Source organism: Schistocerca cancellata, chromosome 1 (assembly GCF_023864275.1).
Source record: "Schistocerca cancellata isolate TAMUIC-IGC-003103 chromosome 1, iqSchCanc2.1, whole genome shotgun sequence".
NCBI lineage: Eukaryota > Metazoa > Arthropoda > Insecta > Orthoptera > Acrididae > Schistocerca > Schistocerca cancellata.
This window is the reverse complement of record NC_064626.1, coordinates 418,002,567-418,024,775: the sequence shown is the minus strand read 5'-3', so window position 1 is coordinate 418,024,775 and position 22,209 is coordinate 418,002,567. Positions and strand designations below refer to the sequence as shown.

General features: G+C 37.2%; 1 protein-coding gene across 1 annotated transcript in view; it reads right to left on the bottom strand.

The window, feature by feature from the left end:
- LOC126175893 (RNA-splicing ligase RtcB homolog) overlaps positions 1–18,067 on the bottom strand; it is a 70,884-nt gene extending 52,817 nt beyond the window's left edge. The window contains exons 1-5 of the mRNA XM_049922953.1: positions 17,763–18,067; positions 17,463–17,658; positions 17,261–17,391; positions 8,911–9,037; positions 7,931–8,197 (exon numbers count right to left, since the gene is read on the bottom strand). Coding sequence (XP_049778910.1) covers positions 7,931–8,197; positions 8,911–9,037; positions 17,261–17,391; positions 17,463–17,658; positions 17,763–17,858 — 817 coding nt within the window. The 5' untranslated portion in view covers positions 17,859–18,067. The remainder of the gene's footprint in view (positions 1–7,930; positions 8,198–8,910; positions 9,038–17,260; positions 17,392–17,462; positions 17,659–17,762) is intronic.
- Positions 18,068–22,209: the final 4,142 nt, after the last annotated feature.

Genomic DNA, 22,209 nt, shown 5'->3' with positions numbered 1-22,209 from the left:
ATCAACTCCGAAGTTTACTGTCCTACCCTCGTGAAATTGAAAAAATGACTTCAACATGTTCATTACCACAAAAATGCAAACAGACTTCTCCAGGGCAATGCGAGGCCTGTACACCTGAGCAAAGCTCACAAAAATTCAACGGACTGTTCTTCCTCGTCCACCCTACAGCCCGTATCTCACAATTTCTGCCTTCCACCTGTTTGGCCCAGTGAAAGAACACAGAAGATGGGGAGATTATTGATGCAGGAAGACATTAGCTCCATGGCCTACCAGTACAGTGGCACCATGCAAGCACACAGGCACTCCCTGTAAGGTGATATAAGGCTGTCACACTAAACAGAGATTATGTCAAAAAATAGGCTTCTGTAGACGAAAGAGTGGGGAATAATATGCATTGAAATCCTCAATAAAACCAACCCGCTTTCATAAAGGAAAAATGTTGCATTACTTATAGAATGCCCCTTACACCTGATGCAAGTGCATCGGTATAGTGGACACAAAATTTTATGTTCACTAGATGCGCTGTTGGCTGGGGAAGAGTGGGGAGTGTGACAGTGATGGGAGTTTGCTCAAAGCACTGTAGGGGAAATGCCAAGTGGTGGAGGGGAAATGCCGTTCTGAACTGAAGCCTATGCTCACATTTTTGGTAGATTTCTGTGATTTATTTTCCCCTGGTTTGTTAACCATATGTAACTATCACATGAGAGTGACAAGTGCGGAATTTTGAGTAAAACCCACGTATTTATCTTGTGGCCACATCAAAATTTGCTTCTTTTGCCAAAACTCAGCATAGTTTACAGTGTCTCACTTCACTAACATGTAGTGCAGACACAACTGTGAGAGAAATCTGAAACAGTGGTTTATTGAGGAACTGAGGAAAAGTAAGGTCAGCATCTTAAGAGAAAGCACATCCTTGGTACAAAATAAATGTCATGACTTCACTTATGTTGTTCCAAAACCGATAGCATTTCATTTCATCAGCTATCTATGGTCCTTAAAAATTACAGTCCGTCAGAAAAGTCAGTAGTTGTGCAATACCATGGAAGATAATGAAGTTTTGCATAATAACCATATGACGAAATACTCTCCTCTTTGTGTACTATCATTTGGCAAAATCTCATTTTGATATCTCAAACCATACACAAAATATGAGGAATGTTGTGGGTATTTCACTTTGGCTTTATCACTGGTGCAATGCTATTGCAAATAAGACCAACGTCAGATCAATTTTCTCGAGAATGGTGACAGATCGCCAATCAAGTCTAAAGAAATATTTAATATTTTCACTAAATTTCATACACTGCAACATATTATGTAATATGCACCAGATGCAAAATCATAGCAACCCATATTTTTCCACTGCAAACTTTTTCAAACTTCGCGCAGCATATTACTTCCACGTAAATATCACAATAACTATGACCATTAACAAAATTATGGGTACATCATAATGAACCTGATGAAGAAAACTACAAATCAAGTGAGAATGAAATTTGTTACCAAATAGTTTCTGTTAAATCGTTTGAGAAACATTGCAGGGCTTACACATTGTCATTGCAAACTGGCCGCAATGTGACAAACAGTTGTTGGCCTCCTCTTCCGAACAAACTAATGAACAAGCCCAGCTCTTTGGACGAAAACTGGTCACTTCACATTGGCCACTGTGTCCTGTGAAACCTATAACTCCAACTATTTTTTAAGAATTCTCATATGCCTGTGATGCAAGAGTAGGCATTAGAAATATGAAAATCATGTCATTTATTGACCAGTGTGTAGCTTGACTTGCGACAGAGCAATAAAAACTCTTAGGTAAAGCTAAATAACGACAACTTACAAACTTCACTGTATATGTGAATGTATTTTTGTCTTTTCATTCACAATGTAATGTGATAGTGATAAGAGTACTCAAAGTGTTTCACCCATATTGTGGTAGGTGGAATTAGTTGACAGCTCTCAGTATAATGTGCAATCTGGAACACCTTGTTCTCTTCGAAAAAGCTATTACATTTAACTGCAAGTAACACCATGGGGCCAATGCTAGTTCAGTAATTTTGTCTTAACATAATAATATTCAAATGAAGCTGTAAAAGGATGGAAGTTACTTTTTTATTAGGCATTAGCAAAATTATTAAAACATGCTAAATACTGAAGGATTATACTCATGAAGAATAAGCAAAATGTTTATCCAAAATCACTGTAGCGTACCATTCAATTACTCATTTGTTAGTTACAAGTGTTTTTATCTCTGACTATCTGGATTTTTCTTTTTTTTGTGTCTCTGCTGATCGGTGGTGAAGTGTGATAAATGAAAATGTACTGAAAGATTCAAACTGATCTATCTGATATTACACTGTTACTGAAGCCTGAATGGCAAAACCGCGTATACCTTGCATTATGTTGGACGAATGAAACAATAAACCCATTTTCACATGTATGGCCAAGTTCGTAAGTCACAGAACAAACAGCTTTCTCTAAGAATATTTATTGCTCCATAGTTCACAGATTTTTGCTCACTACACTCAGCCACTGCCACATACTGCAACAGAACTCCCTTACTAATAGGATGAGGCCACGGCAGTGGGCAGTCATGAAGCAAGGCCTGTCCATTACCAACACACACGAGGGTTTTATATATAGATATAGAATGGACTGTAACAGTCTAGCACGACTCTGCTTAATGTTTAGAATTAAAAGTTAAATAATAGTCAGGGAGTGAATTTTATTAAAAAATCAGCCCATAAAAAAAGGAAAACTAAGAACAGCTGTAGAAGCATCAACTAGAGACAGGAATTTTTGTCCTGACAGTGGTTTTGAGGGGTTCAAAAAATCCATCAATTCTAGTGTTAACATTTACCTCCCTTGCTGAGCGGTCAAAGCGTCCATACAAGGCCCTACAAAAGAATGACAAGTCTAAAGTGCACTGCAAATGGTCCCATTTTCTGGCAGTACTCAAATCTGACATCTCTTATTATGTTCTACAGTTGTTTAGTACTTTCTGTGGAAGCTAATATCCAAAGTACTGATAACTAAGAAATGAGCTTGAGTCAGAAAAACTGCAAATAAGCAGTCTTCTGTTTTTTAGGCAGTTCTACAACATTCATCCCTACAAAGCTATTTTTATCAACAATGAAACTGAACAATGGATCCAATAAAAAAACAGTTTTCTCAATTTTTGCGGCTCTAATAATCTGAAGTGATCACATTTGGAAAGTTAATTTTTTTGGTTTCTGTCTTATCAAATTTCTTCTCAAACAATCCCATCAGTGACATCTGACCAGAAGCAGTTTTCCTCATGGCATTCTACAGCAAATTAATGAAACCTGTAAAAAATTCAAGTACACATAAGCTCAGAATCTTGAAAGAGACCTCTTCTAGCTATGGCCACCAACAGTTTTAGAAACTTAAAGAAACACTCACCAAGCTTGTGAACTTGGGGTCAAGAAAACTACCCTGGTTCCTGTTGCCCAGGTATTGAACATTGCCCCTATGGCAACTGGGATGCACCATGGACCATAGCAACAGACTTTTACAACTTTTGATCTGCACATTAATGTTCCACATAACTGCAAATTATACTGACACCAAGTACATTTTACCTTAAACCAGAATTAAACTGGTGCATCAATAGCATTACACAGCAAAAAGACATACTAATAGTTCTCTATAATATGAATCCATAAGAAAAAATTCAGGAAGACCTCTGAAGTTCTTCAAAAACTACAAAATGTGACAAAGTACACATAAAACCTGAAGACTTAATACCAATTGTGCAGCAGATGTTAATTTTACTACCATAATCATCATAATATACAGTTAAATTGTGAAAGCCTTGTCATAGTGCCTTTCCCAGAAACTACTAAACAACTGCAGAAGATAAGAAAAGATGTCAAATTTAAGTACCGCCGGAAAATGGGCCCATTTTCGACACACCTCTACCCTGTCATTCTTTTTTTAAGCCTTATATGCTTGCATTGCAAAACAAAATATAGGTTTTTAGGTGGATTAGAGCATTGTCTTTCTAACACAGATTTTAGAAACACTTTAAAGATGTTTTTGTAAAAGTGGGCCAAAAAATCGATTTTTAGCGTTTTAGAAAAATTGTTAACTTAGGCCTCAATTTGTAAGTTACTGGAAAGCAGCAGGAGACTAAAATTTTTTATTTTAAGATCTTTTATTAGTAAGTTGATGTGTGATAAGTTTAATGTTAATCCTGTAATTACTTTCAGTGATATAAAAAGCTTAATTTCACATTTTTTCAAGCATCTATTTTTCCAGTTGACTTTGCTTAAAATTATGCAGAGGAAAAGTTTTTTTTTTTTTACTGTTATGCTTAAGCAAGCATAAAAAGTTTTAACAAGATGACCTAGTTTTTTTCTTTTTCAAGATTATACTGCCCGAGATATCAGCTCTCGAATTTGCCGAAAACTCACAGGAGCCCTGACAATAGTTGCGCTATGGGGTCAAAAAAATTACTGCATCTCTCTAAGTATTAAACTGACGAAAGTAAAATGTCACCAATGTTAATTCAGGACATGTGCAAATGTTCACACAAAACTGCAATAAAATCCAAGAGTCATACAGTAATCTGCAGACCACTTGGCATGGAACGATCCGACAGTAACCACGCATAATTGCAGGCTCCACCATATACAGCAGGTAAGAACAGCACTTAAAGATGTGGAACTTTCATGTCATTCTTTACAATGTACGCTCAGTATACATAAAGAGGTTTGAGAAGGAAACATCTCTTACAACAAAGTTAGAAACATTTCTTGTTATAAAGTATTTCTACAGTGTAAATGATCTTTTAACATATCTACAATCTATGCTGTGTGTCCTTGCACAGAAATATTTCTACTTTTGGCTTCCCATTTTCTCTGTTTCACACGCAGAACAATATACTGCCTTAGAGAAAGGAATATGTTGCAAGACGGGTAGTGATGGTTCTGGTACTGGCAAGTGTTGTGTGTATATTTTTCAGAAGTGTAACAAAGTTTCATGTTCCAGGTACATAATTGATTGTATTTCTTGTGCATGATATAACCTCCTTATAGACTAGGTACACGTAGTTTTCTTTCAAAATCATACCGGCTTCGATGTCTAAGGAAGTGTTAATCCACTGGACTTGCATTTGGGATGACAAGTACTCATTCAGACATACTGACTTTGGTTTTTCCATACTGTGAAGTTGAATACTCTGATGATCCCACTGATAAGGCCATGGCCAACTTCTGCCCTACCCTAACCTAATCTTAGTTTGTATATGCTTTATAAACGTAAATATTATTTCTGTAATGTAGTATGACAAGTTATACTTTTGGACAGAATGGTCTAAGGACAAGTAAATAAAATAAATCTACATGCAAAATTATGTACCAATATTGGTAACATCCATGATAGGATCCTAGAACATATTTTAAGCTTCACCATTACGTTGTTCCTAGAGGGAAAGTAGCTTCTATTGAAGTATCAGTGCAGATTCAAGAAAAAGCCACTTTCGTGAAAAACAACTCACTGTTTTCACACACAATATCATGTGAATAGTAGACTCATGTTATCCGACAGATTTCTGGAAGGTACTGAACAATGAGCCACGTTGTCCACTAATAACCACTAATAACATTACAAGATTTGTTGTGACCGTTTTCAGCAAATGTTACTGTACAAGCAATGAAGGGTGGTATTCAGATGCAATACTTACATCAAAAAGTTTGCATCACCCCAGTTCCCAGAACTCTGGATGATAGACGTTGACTGTGGATATTGTATCACAGACACAGTCCCTTTGACTGTTCAAATATGTCACTAAATCTGCCCAAAGAAGTAAACAACTGTGCATGAGCAGCACCTATTAGTCAGAGGGGGTCCAACAGCTGATCAGTTCCAGTCATCCCACCAGGTAGGAAGTACACAGCTCGTGTAGTCTGTAGTTCAACCATGCCTAAATAGTCAATACCGCATTTCGATCACAGGAAACTTCACTCCCGACATCGATGGCGAGGTCCATCTTTGCAACCACATCATGCAGTATTGTACAGATGGGCCAAACAACATGCCAAATGGACTGCTCAGGACTGGCATCACGTTGTCTTCACGAATGTGTCACATATGCCTTCACCCAGACGATCATCAGAGACGTGTTTGGAGGCAATCTGGTCGGGCTGAACACCTTAGACACACCGTCCAGCGAGTGCAGCAACGTGGAGGTTCCCTGCTGTTTTGGGGTGGCATTACGCAGGGCTGACGTATGCCACTGGTGGCCATGGAAGATGCCGTAACAGCTGTATGATACATGAATGCCATCCTCCTACTGATAGTGCAACCATATCGGCAACATACTGGTAAGGCATTCATCTTAATGGACGACAATTCGCGCCCCCATCATGCACATCTTGTGAATGACTTACTTCAGGATAACAACATTTCTCAACTAGAGTGGCCAGCATATTCTCCTGACATGAACAACATCGAACAAGCCTAGGATAGATTGAAAAGGGCTGTTTATGGATGACGTGACCCACCAACCATTCTGAAGGATCTACGCCAAATTGCCGTTGAGGAGTGGTACAATCTGGACCAACAATGCCTTGATGAACTTGTGAATAGTACGCCATGACGAATACAGGCATGCATCAATGCAAGAGGATGTGCTACTGGGTATTAGAAGTACAGGTGTGTACAGCAATCTGTACCACCATCTCTGAAAGTCTTGCTGTATGGTGGTGCAACATGCAATGTGTGGTTTGCATGAGTGATAAAAAGGGTGAAAATGATGTTTATGTTGATCTCTATTCCAATTTTCTGTACAGGTTCTGGAACTCTCGGAACCGAGGTGATTTAAAACTTTTTTTATTTGTGTATTTATTTGAAGGGTTCTGGTTTGACTGACTGATTTGGGAGAGGGGACCAAACAGTGAGGTCATCGGTCCCATTGGATGAGGGAAGGAGAGGTAAGGAAATTGGCCATGTCCTTTCAAAGGAACCATCCCAGCATTTGGCTGAAGCAATTTAGGGAAATCACAGAAAACCTGAATCACAATGACCAGATGTGGGTTTGAAGTGCCACCCTCCCGAATGCAAGCCCGGTGTGCTAACCACTGCGCCACCTAGCTCAGTCGAAGGGTTCTAGGAAATGGCAGTCTGTCTGCTACAGAAATCTTAGAATATGTTGTAGTCTAGTCAATATAAGATGGGCTGGGCACATCAGCTTCTCATGCACAATGTGGTTTTGCAAATATCTGTGGCAATGCCTCAGTGTTGTTGCATTTACACAGGCAACTACTGTTTTTGCCTGCAGCCTTTTGCACTACACAGCTGAAAGTTGCCAACAGCGCTGCTGACTGTTGGGGATGACTTATGCTTACTCCCCGTGATGTACATATGCCAGTAGATGTCCACTAATCCAGAAACATGCTGCTAGAACAGTAACAAGTATGTTTAGTTCATGTTTTAGTGTAACAGATGCTGTGTTAACATAAATGGCAGACACTGGAAGAAAGACGACTAAGTTATCTCAAAACATTGTTGGATGAATATGAACAACTGGTATTTGAAGGCAGATGACAGTTCTGCTACATCCACCTCTCATATATCAAACTACTCTCGACAACACATTGTGCATGGGTATTTATGGAGATGCAGACTGAGTGTTACAAACCTAACTTATCTGCTTATTGTCAAGGAAAAAGAACATGCAAATTATGCAGTAGCTTGGTCATTCCAATTAAGTAGTGTGAACCATATTTAGGAAATTGGCTTTGTACTGGTATCATACGAACTCTAACCAGCAATACAATAAAGCATGTTTCTAAAATTGCATCATGTATCTCGTTGACAGTACACAGGTTAACAGTTAAACCAAAGGTTAAATGTAGTTTACAAGGTTTGCATAAAATAATATCACAAAAACTCACATTAATGAATATCTCACCTGTAGCAACCTGATGCCCAAAGCCTCTGCTTCCTGAATGAATCATGACACATATCTGTCCTTTCATTTCTATTCCCATTTTACTGGCAGCCCACTTATCGTAGATCTCATCAACTACCTGTATCTCAGCATAGTGATTCCCTGCTCCCAAGGTACCTAGCTGAGGCAGTCCTCTCTTCTTTGCTCTCATGCTGACTTTACTTGGATCAGCATTCAACATGCGGCCGTACTCCTCACAGTGTTCTTTATCTTCAGCCCATACATAACCTGAATCAAAGAATCCATATGACCTTTGTTAAATATGTTAAAATATCCTTCAAAGTCCGTGCGTAAATAAATTAACACATACTGTTAGCCATTCTCCAAAATTTTCTGATAAATCTTTAAATATCTGCCATATAGTATTTCTCTTTGTTCTTGCAGTATTTCTCTGAAATACAAGCATTTAAGTTTTATTCCCAGTGTCCTAGCCTATATTCATATCACAAAGTTCAAAATCGTCTACAAATGTTACTGCTGCTTCATATCAACAAGAGAATGTTTTCTTGGTTTAAAAGTACCAAGCTCACAAATTCATAGTTCTGAAATTTTTATAACTAGAAATGTTCATGACAACACAAAGAAAATAAAAATTACACTATAGTCACTATTTCAGTGCCCTCCATTTCATTCTGGATTTGCACGTATTGAATATAATTTTTCTATAAAGACAAATGTTAATAGCTTGAAATATTAATAAAATAGAGCATTTTGTAGTAAAAATAACTTGCCACATTAGGACTGCAGTTTTTAGAGACTGCAAATATAAATAGAATTCAACAGTAAAAAGGAGATGGAAATGTTCCATTTCCACAGTGAAAACATTATAGGAAGAAAACTATGCACACAAAATTGTTATTTCATCTAATCTGAAGCATTTCTCTTTCACATAATATTATTTAGCAAGTATTAACTAAAAAAAGACAAATGCCACCAAATACCTTCACGAAGTGACCAATCCATTCCCATTTCCAGTGCCTCTTCCATATCTCTTGCATTCATAGGGATTATTCCCTTTGAACCAACACCAACAGGAATATGATCGAACATGCTCTGAGCTAACTGCTCCTGTAATTAAAACAGTATAAGCCATCCTTTTTTAAAGCTTTGAGACAATTTTTATGGGAGAAAGTTATCCTCGATCCAAAGATTAGTGTGAATACTGCAGTGCTTTCCTAGGCACAGCCCCATTGGAAGTGATAAGCCATTGCTTTCCTATGATCTTCCAAAGAACTCATCCATCAATTTATAAGGGAACCTACATTTAACACAGGTTCTGAACCTTGGTACAATTTTTCATATTAAGAAATTATAGCCAGAGTTGAAAAAATAACAGAAAAAAGTTATAGTTCATTGACGACGGTACCCAGGACCTTTGGATTTTTTTTTTTCTTTTTTCTTTTTCTGGCATCCATGTACATTTGATGTAAATACACTAATTCTTCCAATCATGTGCCACACCATCATTTCATTGTTGAACATATGACTTAAAACAGTATGAACCACATAAGCAGATAAAAACTAATGTCGTCTTCTTTAGCATATCCAACTTTTTCGTGCAAGGTTAAATTTCACCCTTTCACACAAGTAATAACTGGATTATATAGCAAGATATGTATCTAGTCTGACTAAACCAGAGGTTGTACAGAATTTCAGGGAGAGCATAAGGGAACAATTGACAGGAATGGGGGAAAGAAACACAGTAGAAGAAGAATGGGTAGCTTTGAGGGATGAAGTAGTGAAGGCCGCGGAGGATCAAGTAGGTAAAAAGACAAGGGCTAGTAGAAATCCGTGGGTAACAGAAGAAATATTGAATTTAATTGATGAAAGGAGAAAATATAAAATGCAGTAAATGAAACAGGCAAAAAGGAATACAAATGTCTCAAAAATGAGATCGACAAGAAGTGCAAAATGACTAAGCAGGGATGGCTAGAGGACAAATGTAAGGGTGTAGAGGCTTATCTCACTAGGGGGCAAGATAGATACAGCCTACAGGAAAATTAAAGAGACCTTTGGAGAAAAGAAAACCACTTGTATGAATATCAAGAGCTCAGATGGAAACCCAGTTCTAAGCAAAGAAGGGAAAGCAGAAAGGTGGAAGGAGTATATAGAGGGTCTATACAAGGGCGATGTACTTGAGGACAATATTATGGAAATGGAAGAGGATGTAGATAAAGATGAAATGGGAGATATGATACTGCGTGAAGAGTTTGACAGAGCACTGAAAGACCTGAGTCGAAACAACGCCCCCGGAGTAGACAACAGCCTTGGGAGAGCCAGTCCTGACAAAACTCTACCATCTGGTGAGCAAGATGTATGAGACAAGCAAAATACCCTCAGACTTCAAGAAGAATATAATAATTCCAATCCCAAAGAAAGCAAGTGTTGACAGATGTGAAAATTACCGAACTATCAGTTTAATAAGCCACAGCTCCAAAGTACTAACGCAAATTCTTTACAGACGAATGGAAAAACTACTAGAAGCCAACCTCGGGGAAGATCAGTTTGGATTCCGTAGAAATATTGGAACACGTGAGGCAATACTGACTCTACGACTTATCTTAGAAGCTAGATAAAGGAAAGGCAAACCTACGTTTCTAGCATTTGTGGACTTAGAGAAAGCTTTTGACAATGTTGACTGGAATACTCTCTTTCAAATAACGAAGGTGGCACGGGTAAAATACAGGGAGCGAAAGGCTATTTACAATTTGTACAGAAAGCAGATGGCAGTTATAAGAGTCGAGGGACATGAAAGGGAATCAGCGGTTGGGAAGGGAGTGAGACAGGGTTGTAACCTGTCTCCGATGTTATTCAATCCGTATATTGAGCAAGAAGTAAAGGAAGCAAAAGAAAAATTTGGAGTAGGTATTAAAATCCATGGAGAAGAAATAAAAACTTTGAGGTTTGCCGATGACATTGTAATTCTGTCAGAGACAACAAAGGACTTGGAAGAGCAGATGAACGGAATGGACAGTGTCTTGAAAGGAGGATATAAGATGAACATCAACAAAAGCAAAACGAGGATCATGGAATGTAGTCGAATTAAGTCGGGTGATGCTGAGGGAATTAGATTAGGAAATGAGACACTTAAAGTAGTAAATGAGTTTTTCTATTTGGGAGCAAACTAACTGATGTTGGTTGAAGTAGAGAGGATATAAAATTTAGACTGGCAATGGCAAGGAAAGCGTTTCTGAAGAAGAGAAATTTGTTAACATCGAGTATAGATTTAATTGTCAGGAAGTCATTTCTGAAAGTATTTGTATGGAGTGTAGCCATGTATGGAAATGAAACGTGGATGATAAATAGTTTGGATAAGAAGAAAATAGAAGCTTTCGAAATGTGGGACTACAGAAGAATGCTGAAGATTAGATGAGTAGATCACATAACTAATGAGGAGGTATTGAATAGGACTGGGGAGGAGTTTGTGGCACAACTTGACTAGAAGAAGGGATCGGTTGGTAGGACATGTTCTGAGGCATCAAGGGATCACCAATTTAGTATTGGAGGGCAGTGTGGAGTGTAAAAATCATAGAGGCAGACCAAGAGATGAATACACTAAGCAGATTCAAAAGGCTGTAGGTTGCAGTAGGTACTGGGAGATGAAAAAGCTTGCACAGGATAGAGTAGCATGGAGAGCTGCATCAAACCAGTCTCAGGACTGACCACAACAACATGTATGGAGTATAGCATAAAACATGGACAGTAGGTGTAAAGGGATAAAAAAAATATAACAGATCATCCATTTATACCTCATTTTGCATAATGTTATGGATTTCAGCATAATACAAAGAAAAACAAAATTTAAGTCGTTCACCTGCTAATGCAAATTACAGTTCGATGAAGATTTATATGTATGTTCTGAACAATGCTGTTCAACATCCAAGCCCACTGATTACTACCCCCCCCCCCCCTCCCCCAAAAGTGAACCCCTGCTGCCAGGACCATGACAACCACATGGCTTTCACATTACATCATTTTTCTTTTTGCATTAGTTATTCTGAGAATGGAGTAAGCATCCCCCAGAAGGGGTTTATGATTTCCCATTAAGATGTTTATGATGAAATAATAATGTAGAATGAAAATAGTTTTACAAATTAATTAAATTTTTACCTGTTTACTGGTACTATCTAATTCTCTACATTACAATGAATAAATAATAATTATGTACTGTACTTTAAATGCTTGTTTTTATGTTACTTTGGTTCTCCTTTTTTTCAGTTTTATAGTTTTATTTCTGATCAAATACTTATGAGTTTTCATTGATTTTTAATATTGAAAATAAGACTGACTGACAGCCCATGAAAGAAAAGTGGGTGAAATTATGTGCAATTAGTACATCTTTTTACATGTGTAGTCACAATGATCTAAATGACCACTTATTAGGAACCTTTGATGTGGCATGGGAACTATTCATAACTTATCCACATCATTCCAAGAAATGACTCCATAGCCAAGCACTCCAGTATATGTAAGGAATACTATGTACACTGACAAATGACAAAAAGCATGAGGTGCCACTTATGTTATATTTGTTATGGTCTGTACAATATTCTCTTTAGGTTACATAATTACAGGCCTGTGTACACTATGACAAGATTCTTTTACTCCAAAGTTTAAATTCATGCAATTTGTTTTCCTGTTATTCAATGTTACGCTTACATGCCTCCGAAGAAGGAAAAACAAAATTCCCAAGTTATAAGAAAAAGTGCTAATATGTCTTCAAGCTATGCAATGAATAAAATTTTGCTAAAATCAGCAGCTACAAGTCACTAACAGGCTACTGAATCAAGATTGCTAACTGTAGAGTTTTCTTAAGTATGCAAAAATTTATCAATTTTGGAGGCTTTACCACAATACAAGAATAAAATTTAGAAATTTGGACTGCATTTTTTGTGGAGAATGAGTAGCTGAATACACATCTGCAGAATTCAACAGAATTATTTCATTACGATCTGTAATTACGTCATAAGCAATTAAGACTTACTTTATTCGATATGGCAGAAAATAACCTGTTGTCTCCTGTGCACATACTTCAATAATTTCACTTCTTGTTTATGTTATAACATATAAGCCCCTACCATAATTTTTAATGGTTTTTATTAAATTTCCACTTCAGGTTTTGCTGGGTATTAAAGTGTGTTCCATGTGTGACAACTCCATTTTTATATAACCCTCTTTGTTAATTTCTTTATATGTGCTATGCAACTGTTGCCTAATTTTATTATTGCTATTTTTATTTTAGTCTGTTCTTGTTTCACAGGCCTTGTCTAGTTGGTTATCTCTAAGTTAAGAAGCTGACACCTTTTTGAAAATACTATCTGCAACAACTGTGTTATCAATTATAACATCTTTCTTTCTACAGCTACACAGTGCCAAAGACTGCTAGCGCAAGTCCAAAACAAATGCAAAAGATGCATGACTAACCAAAATGTGAAACCTACAGTTTCAAAAACTGAAAACGAGTGGATCTCACAAAAAGGATGAAGATGCAAGGTACAACTGAAGGTGAGACAAACTGATGAGAGAGGTATCTGAAGTGACTGCTGAGGGCAAAGAAAAGGGCTGTAAGCTTAAATAGTAATCTCCCTCTACATCCTCAAGGATATGTGGGTCCAAATCAATGTCTGCAGTCACTTGGAAAGGCCATATGTAGAACAATTGCTTTGCCCAAATTACCAGGGAAGAAAACATGCATAACAGAAAGCACTGGTTTATCACTAGCCATGGAAGTCTTTCATTCCAATGCAAAATCCAAAATGGATTACTCTAAAATGAGAAATTTCTCCTTTACACCACAGATTGCATATACATGTTCAAGAATGAATGACTGTCATAATCTGGGAGAATGGAATCCAGGAAAAGTTACAACATATGCACTATATGACCATGTTCTTACAAGTAATTTTCTCATTTTTTAAAGAAGAAAACAAAGAGCTTATCAATTTCTCCAAATTTTGTAACTATCAATCAAAGAATGTTTTACTTCCGAAAAACACACTATCTGATCAATGCAAGTGCAGAGTACACATGCACTATTTTCAGACTTAAGCCTAAAATACACCTATTTAAGCTGCTGTAACAATCTTTTGCTGATACAGCAAAGATTAAAACTTTCTACTAGAGAAGTCCTGTCTGAGATCTATTTGAAGGCAGTACAAGATCTACCAAGCTTTAAGGCCCACATAAATTTCCAATGAATACATGCTGCAGCATTTGAGAATAATAAACCGGAAACAAGTGGTAACTGCATTTTTGCTGAGCAATTTTTCCATGTCTCATGTGAATACAGGAACGAAATTATGAGTACTGTTACCTAAAGAAAGTGTTCTGTACTCAGAGTGGCCTTATTCTTTAAAGGAAAATGTCAAATATTCCTTCTTTGTTTCAACACTAAGAACAAGAACAATGAATTTTTACTTCCACTGATCCTATTTAGGATTTTCAGTACTGAACTAACAGTTACAAATTTTCTGAAAAGGTAATTTGCAGTAACAGCCATGCCTCTGCATTTAAAAGCAGATACATGGCCAATGTTCTACACTTGCTGTCTATGAAAAACTATATAAAGTTTTCAAGGAAGTATTTCACACACTATGGAAAGGGAGTTGATGCAGTAGTGGGGAACTAACAACTTTTTCACGAGAACAGTAATGAGCTAAGGAGAAAATGTCCCAGCTGTTCAGAACGACAAAGATTTTACCGGTCTTGCTGCAAATATCTCATCTAATTAAGAACATCGATATTTATGAACAATTCATAAAAAAATTAACAAGAAAAGCCTGTAATTTCATCATTTCACATAATGAAATCAAAACCACTGTCCACACAGTGTAAAAAATATGCCCCTTCTTCTGATTAAGTCAGCCTACTTTTGGAGTTGAGGCTAGTATGGTACATTTTTTGAACCTAGCTATTTTCTTCTTCTACTTCTGTGTCCGGATGCACCAATTATATCTTCCATTCCCAGTAATTAGCAACGCAGATTGCTTTGTCATTGACTTTCAAAATATCTTCTTTAGTGCATGTTATAGACATATCTGGGCAGATCAGTAGGTGGTCCAAGTCCTGTATTGCTCCGCATTCGCACCTATCGCTATTACTGTAACCCCATTTAAATAGGTTTGATTTGCACCCAGTTACTCCAGTGCGCAGCCGGTTTAATGACCTGCAAGTTGTAAAAGGTAGTTGAAATCCTGCAGATCCCTCCTCAAGTAGCCGCCGAGGTCGAAAGATCAAAACAAAAGAATGATCCTCGACACCCGATGCATATGCACCGATAACAACGTGTCCGGCTGAAATCCCGCAGGAGTTTCATTGAAACTACTGAAGAGCTCACCACCAAGCCCATCGCAAGGCGGCAATCTCTTTGGGAATAAATGGTGCCACACTCTACCTAGCTATCAACCAGTAGGGACTAAATTACGAGGGTGTTCACTACAGAGCACAAATTTACCACAATACTGTGAAAGTTTATGTTATGCATGAGCCAAAGGTTCCCAATTTGTTCATATGGGAAAAGTAATGGTTTCAGATACCTGACACCCATTACGAAATTTTGAAGATAATTCCTGGACCAGCAACAAAATGGGACTAAATTTATTGACAGTTAACAATTTTGGTCGACTTTAATGTTGCAACACTGCAACTTTAACAAATGAGTCGATATGTGTTTACTTTCCGTGACAAATCCTGAGAAGAATGAATTCACAGGATGTCCTCCATGCGACAACAGCATGCCACACATGAAAAATCAGAAACTTTTATTTCTTTCAACTTGCTCATTCTTTAAAATTGATATTAGATGTTGGATATGTTGTTGTTACTACTAAAAAGTTCAGAAGTTTTCCCACCTCCAACACGTGACAGTAATCTCTCTCAGTATTTCCAATACTCAAGCACATTCTAAATACTCCTGTAAATAACAAGTGTTTGCATGTAATTTTCATTTTTACACTGGCTGGTTGATATATTTAATGTTTTAAACCAGAATAGTAAAAGAAAGTATTAATAAAACAAGTATAAATGTACCACATGTGAATGAGGACTGCTCCAGCTGTTGTGTTGCTGACATACAACTTTTCCTTATTCTGAAAACTCTTTGATATGTACAACAATAATGCTGGTATTAAGATGCTACCAAGACACTTTAAAATTAACGTAGTTTTGATATATCAATGGTTTTAAAGGAACATGGACTTCATATAAGGCCCTTCCTATCTCTATCCCGTTTACTTATGTTCCATTGGTAGCATTAACCAGAACTATGTAGTAGATTTCCATGGACAGCACTGGGGCCATTGCTACTGATTCTTTACATAAATGATAAAGAGTACACCAGATGGTGCATGTATCATCTATGACGACGATAATAGATCTCCTATAGCTACTGGTAGCATTGATAATGAACTGGAGAAAATACTTGCTCTGCATACAGGAAAAAGCAACCCAGTATTTGAGCAGTAAAAATTTCTTCATAAATGGAACAAAAATAATGAACATTGAGGTCCATACCAGCAGAAAACCTTACATCGAAAATATCATCCTGAAGTTCAGAACGCAAACAAGCAGTTAGAAGTCTTTGGGTGTAGTAACAGGTAAGTACTTTCCCTGGGGAAAATCACATTGACAATATATTTTCTGAAAATAGCTCAAACACATTCAAAATGAAGATGTCTAACACAGTAAACACTGACACTACTAAAGGTGTACTATGATGCATAACTTAATGCTATCTTGTCATAATCACATTTTTTGTTAGCCTACTTTAATCTTGTCTTGCATAGGGTACTTCGGTGTCAAATAGTGTATATGCATTGATAACATGAGTTTCTCCTCCGTGTGTGTGTGTGTGTGTGTGTGTGTGTGTGTGTGTGTGTGTGTGTGTCCATACAAAGAAATTTGTCTAAGGATGAATAAATAAAATATATGTATGAATAGATTTATGAAAGAAAAAGGTCTCCAATAAACTCTTGCCTACTACACCACATAAAATCAGCACCAATGGCTACATTAATAATACTGCAATATCTTTCCTATACATTTAACTTCCACTTCCTGCTCTACAATACCAGTAATCATCCTGCACTATAAAGAATGAACCATGAAAATTATGAAGAAATCTAAGTAAAAACTAACTGCATTTAAATATGGAAGGTAAACTTTGCCACTTCAAAAGTGTGGTGTGTATCTGAATTGCTATGGATTTCCAATTCCTGAAGTTCAGTACGATGCAAGCGAATTACGTAAGCAGGTGCGTATAATATCTTCATAAAAAACTAAAGTTTAACTTACTTTAACAGGCTGAACATCCCTTTCATGAAGATTCGTCCTCAAGAGCCTCACACCACAATTTATATCGAAACCGACTCCTCCTGGAGACACTACTGATTTTGGATCACCCATATCAAAAGCTGCCATGTTACCTGAAATATTGGATTTTGACGATAGTAATAATTATCGCGTACCCCTACGCACAGCAGTAAACATTACTCACCTATCGCAAAACCATAGCCGGAATGCACATCCGGAAGACCAACTGATCTTCCTACAATACCCGGCAAGGCAGCCACATTAGCTATTTGTTTTACACCAGGTAGAAAGCCTCCAACCATGCCAGGCCGACATGCATTGCGAAGCTCATCGAACATCAATTTTTCCAGGTGATTATTAACATAGAACACGCCTTCAACCTATTAAAATGAGCAATATAATTCAACGTAGTAATATTAGCAATAGTCGAACAACTGACCTACAATACCAGCAAACAACATACATTTATTCTATGTTAACTCACATTCATGTTTGGTTGGAAACCTTTCTTAATTTTCCAACAACTTGGCGAAATCTTCTCCAAATACTTAAGCTCTTCATTGTACTGCCTAACAACCATAGCGATAACTTACACTTATAGAAAACACAAATACCGTTACGGACACTCTTTAGTCCTACCACGATTCTATACGACAGTTGCGATTAATTAAATGTTTATCAACTCTAGCTACATACGATTGCACAAGTTGTCACATCAACCACAAGCCGGCCAACTCACGCTGCTTCCGAATCACAGAAGTTCACCCACATGTCAAAACTGTCCAAAGTTGATAGGTGAAACTCTTTGCCGCAGTAGTACCATCTGCGACGTTTTTTCTGGCTTAATGAAAGCTTGCAAGTAGAGATGGGCAAACTGAAACACGTAAATGTTTCGAAACAAATGAAACAGTACAATGTAATGTTTCGATACGGTGTTTCGAAACAGTTTGTTTTGTAATCTAATAAACCTACACATTTTATCATCTTGAACGTCTACTGTATAAGTATGTCCATATAAACACAAATGAGGTGCGAGAGCGCTAATCATATCGCAGAAAGTATGAAACTATCACTTAGGCGTCTTGGCAGTTCCGTATTTCCTGCAGCAAATGCGCTGCTTTTGTGTCATGTGACTTTCATACTTTTCAATTGGCTGAGGGAAGCCTTAGGTGAAGACAGAAGAACCACCACGAATGGAACTGGAGGTGGGAGCAAACTGCAGAAACAACAGATATGCTACTGGGATTCCCACATTCCATTAGTATGCCTAATATACCCATCCTGCTAATTTCCATGCACACAAAGGGAATCATTGTGGATAATAGACACAGTGACTATAGACTCACAAATAACGCCAAATAATTCGAATAAATAACAAAATATAACAGAAAAAAATTGTGTTTCAAGGTGTTTCGAACCGTTACTATGAATTTACGATGCTTCCCGTTCACCATTACACTATCAGTGATATGTCAAACAGATTGCTTGCAATTATATTTACATCAAATTTATATACATGTCTAATAACTGTCACTCTACGCCTTTTTTTTTTTTATTTAAAGTGTTGTAGTCTTACTTGCGTTTCTTAATATGATTACTGTACATGAACAGAGAAGCGTATGTTACAAAGAAAGTGTAATTTGACTGAATGATTTTCACATATTTATTATTTTGAATGCGAATAGTATGCGTTGTTTTATTGTTTGGTTAGTGTTTATAAAGCAGATGTTACGCCATTTCGGAATAGGACAGTCAGCTAGAAACGAAGCTTTGTTTTCGGATATCTTGAGCTTCATGCTATTGCTTGTCAAAAGATATCGACACTCTTGAAAGTGTTTCATGAAGTGGTATGTTGTGTTTCAGTACCTGTGCCGAGCCCGAGTCTCGTCCGACACAGAGCGGAATGAAACATCACTGTTTCGATACAATTAGTCCATTCCAAACACAGGTGGACTGAAACAGTCTTATTTTGAAACAACGAAACAGTTTCTGTGTCTGGCTCGAGATCCGAGACAAGGGCGGAATGAAACACCACTGTTTCGAAACAGTGAACCATAGCCGTTCCGAAACACTGAAACAGTTCCAGGTATCGATACACTGTATCGAAACATAGAAACAGTGCCCAAGTCTACTTGCAAGTAAAATAGCGGTCGTTTGCATGTACAAACAAGGAGGTCGTTCATAAAATTATTAAATTGCTAAAGAGAGTTCCAGATAAGACCCAAAATAATAGTTCATTAATGGAAAACTATTGCAAGAGCCTATAATTACGTCAAAAAAGCTGAGAGTCAAAAGTAGGTGCGTTGTAAGTTTTTCAGAAGCAGTTAGGATTTGCAGCAAGACAACAGCTTATTGGCAGTTCACGCCTCCTGCGTATAATACTTACATGGGAACTTTATCCGAGTAGCAATAGCGTTTCTGCTCACTAAGTTCCGAAGTGATGGTGGTGCTGTGGTTAATTCTTATATTTCTAACTTCTAGCTAATCTTTGTCAGCCGTACGATTCTTGCTGATGACACAAGTACCAAAATGGAATAAATCAATAGTTTTTTCAGACAATGCTTCGAACACGAAAACAAATACCGGATGCGCTTACACCCGAGTCGATCTGCAGACCATTAGGTATTACCGGCAATGTTAATTAAATAGTACAAACATGGGTTCTGAAGGTTTACTTACTTCCTTAGTTTTGCAACTTATAAATCTCTACTAACCTCACATCATCAAGAGCTTGTACAATAATAGTTCATTTACAGCACGATTGACACATAACACCTTCTGACTATCAGTCTTAGAAATTTTGGACTTTCAGTTCAGTCTTTCCATTAATTTTTGATAGGGCGAAACGTTCAATAAATCATACCACAAGTTGAGAGTAAAAACTTTGTCGACATTTTTAAGTATTTTATAATTTCCAGAATAATTTTATAATTCACATGGCACACCAAGCTTTTTTGTTGTTGTTGTAATTGTTACTTTACATATCGATAAATGAAGCATTATGTGGTAATTTCTACCTCTGTGCTGGTTGATATTACAGTACCTCCCCAATAAGCACATAAGTTCTGTTTCGACAACAGGAAGAAATACGAACAACTGTGCATCACTCGCTATGTGCACATACAGATCACTTTTTTTCAAGGGATGTTGTGAGTGTAAGCACCCAGTTGCCGCCTAGCTTATGGGCTTTTACAGGGAGAGGAGACACATTAATCATCAGTCAACTTTGTTCCAGTATATCCTCCAGATTCTTATATATTTAATAATTTCTTTTGTATCATTACAAGCCAACTGAGGATAACACCAAGATAAATAATTTAGTCTTCTTTTCCTACATTTACCTCCAAAACTTTTTCTTTTTCAGAATGAGCTCTTTTCCTCTCATTTGGCAATTTGACACCATTTTTTTCAATTTGTTGTAGCTTCCTGAAGACCTTTGGATTTCTTGGCTTCCAGCCTGAATTTTTCTCTGTTGGGTAAGGCGTCCTGATAAGTCTACATTTCTTCAAAGTCCCTGTTTGTCTTTGCTCTCCACCCACTTTTGCCATCTGTTTTCCTGTTTTGGAAGAATGTGTGGACCTTCTTGGTTGATTGGTCTTCCTTCATTCTCACTAGATGTTCGTAGAGTGTAACACATACTTCTGTGATCTCCTCTGTTTTTAGGGAAGAAAGAGTATATTTCTGTATTTTCTGTCAAACATTTTTTGCAGGATTCTTCTTTTTATCTTTTTCAGATCTTCTAATACTCTTTGGCATCCATATTAAAGGAGCAATACCGATACATAGTGGGCTTCTGGTTTTACAATTATATTATAGTGCCTTAATTTAAGATATTTTAGAAAAACATTTTCTATTCTACAGTTTTCTCATGTTCATGTATGCTCTTTTCATTTTTTCAGCCCCACTTTAAACTGCCACTTCTTCATGTTTTATGCTTATATAGTCATCCTGGTATTTAATGTTGTCTGTTCTCTCGATGTTGTCATAATTAGCTTTTAAAATTCTTGCAGTGTTAGACTCATTGTACATGTATTCCGTCTTTTCAAATTATATTTCTAGATTTGCCATCTCAGCTGTTTCCTTTAGAAGTTCTACTGTTTTCTTTCCATTTTCTGAGGTTTCATCAATTATTACAATATTGCTTACAAAGGCCAAAAACATTAATTCCTTTTTTCGAACTGTTAAACTTTATTTACTGTAGATATTGACTTCTTGTTTTTTTCCAACACAGAGTTGAATATTAAATGTGAGAAACAGTCTCCTTGCCTGACTCCTGGTACTGTTTGGATAGGAATAGAAGTTCTTCCAAGAAATTTAACTAACACGGTTTTTGTAAGAGTATTTCCAGAGTTTTCCATCTACTGTAAATTCCCTTAGGGTTTTGAGGAGAGACTCTCTGTCTACTGAATGATATGCCTTTTTAAAATTAACAAACATTATCACCATCCTTTTATTTGTTACTTTTATATACATAATTAATTGGTCACGATTTAGAATTTCCTCTGGGCAGGATCTGTTGGTCCTAAATCCAGCTTGATACTCTCCAGTTGCTTTAATTATGGATGTAATATTTCAAGAAGATATTTCGATAAGATTTTGTATTCTAACAAGGGAACCTTCCCTCGCAGCCTCTCTCAGAGACGGCTGTTGTGGCCGGGCGGTTCTAGGGGCTTCAGTCTGGAAACGCACGACCTCTATGGTCGCAGGTTCGAATCCTGCCTTGGGGATGGATATGTGTGATGTCCTTGTGTTAGTTAGGTTTAAGTAGTTCTATGTTCTAGAGGACTGATGACTTCAGATGTTAAGTATGATAGTGCTCAAAGCCATTTGAATCTCTCTCGGATTTATTGGAAAGAGGACCCAGTGGACAGCCCGTCAAAAAATGAACACAGATCAAGCATCAAAACAGAAAGTACATGTACTGCACTGTG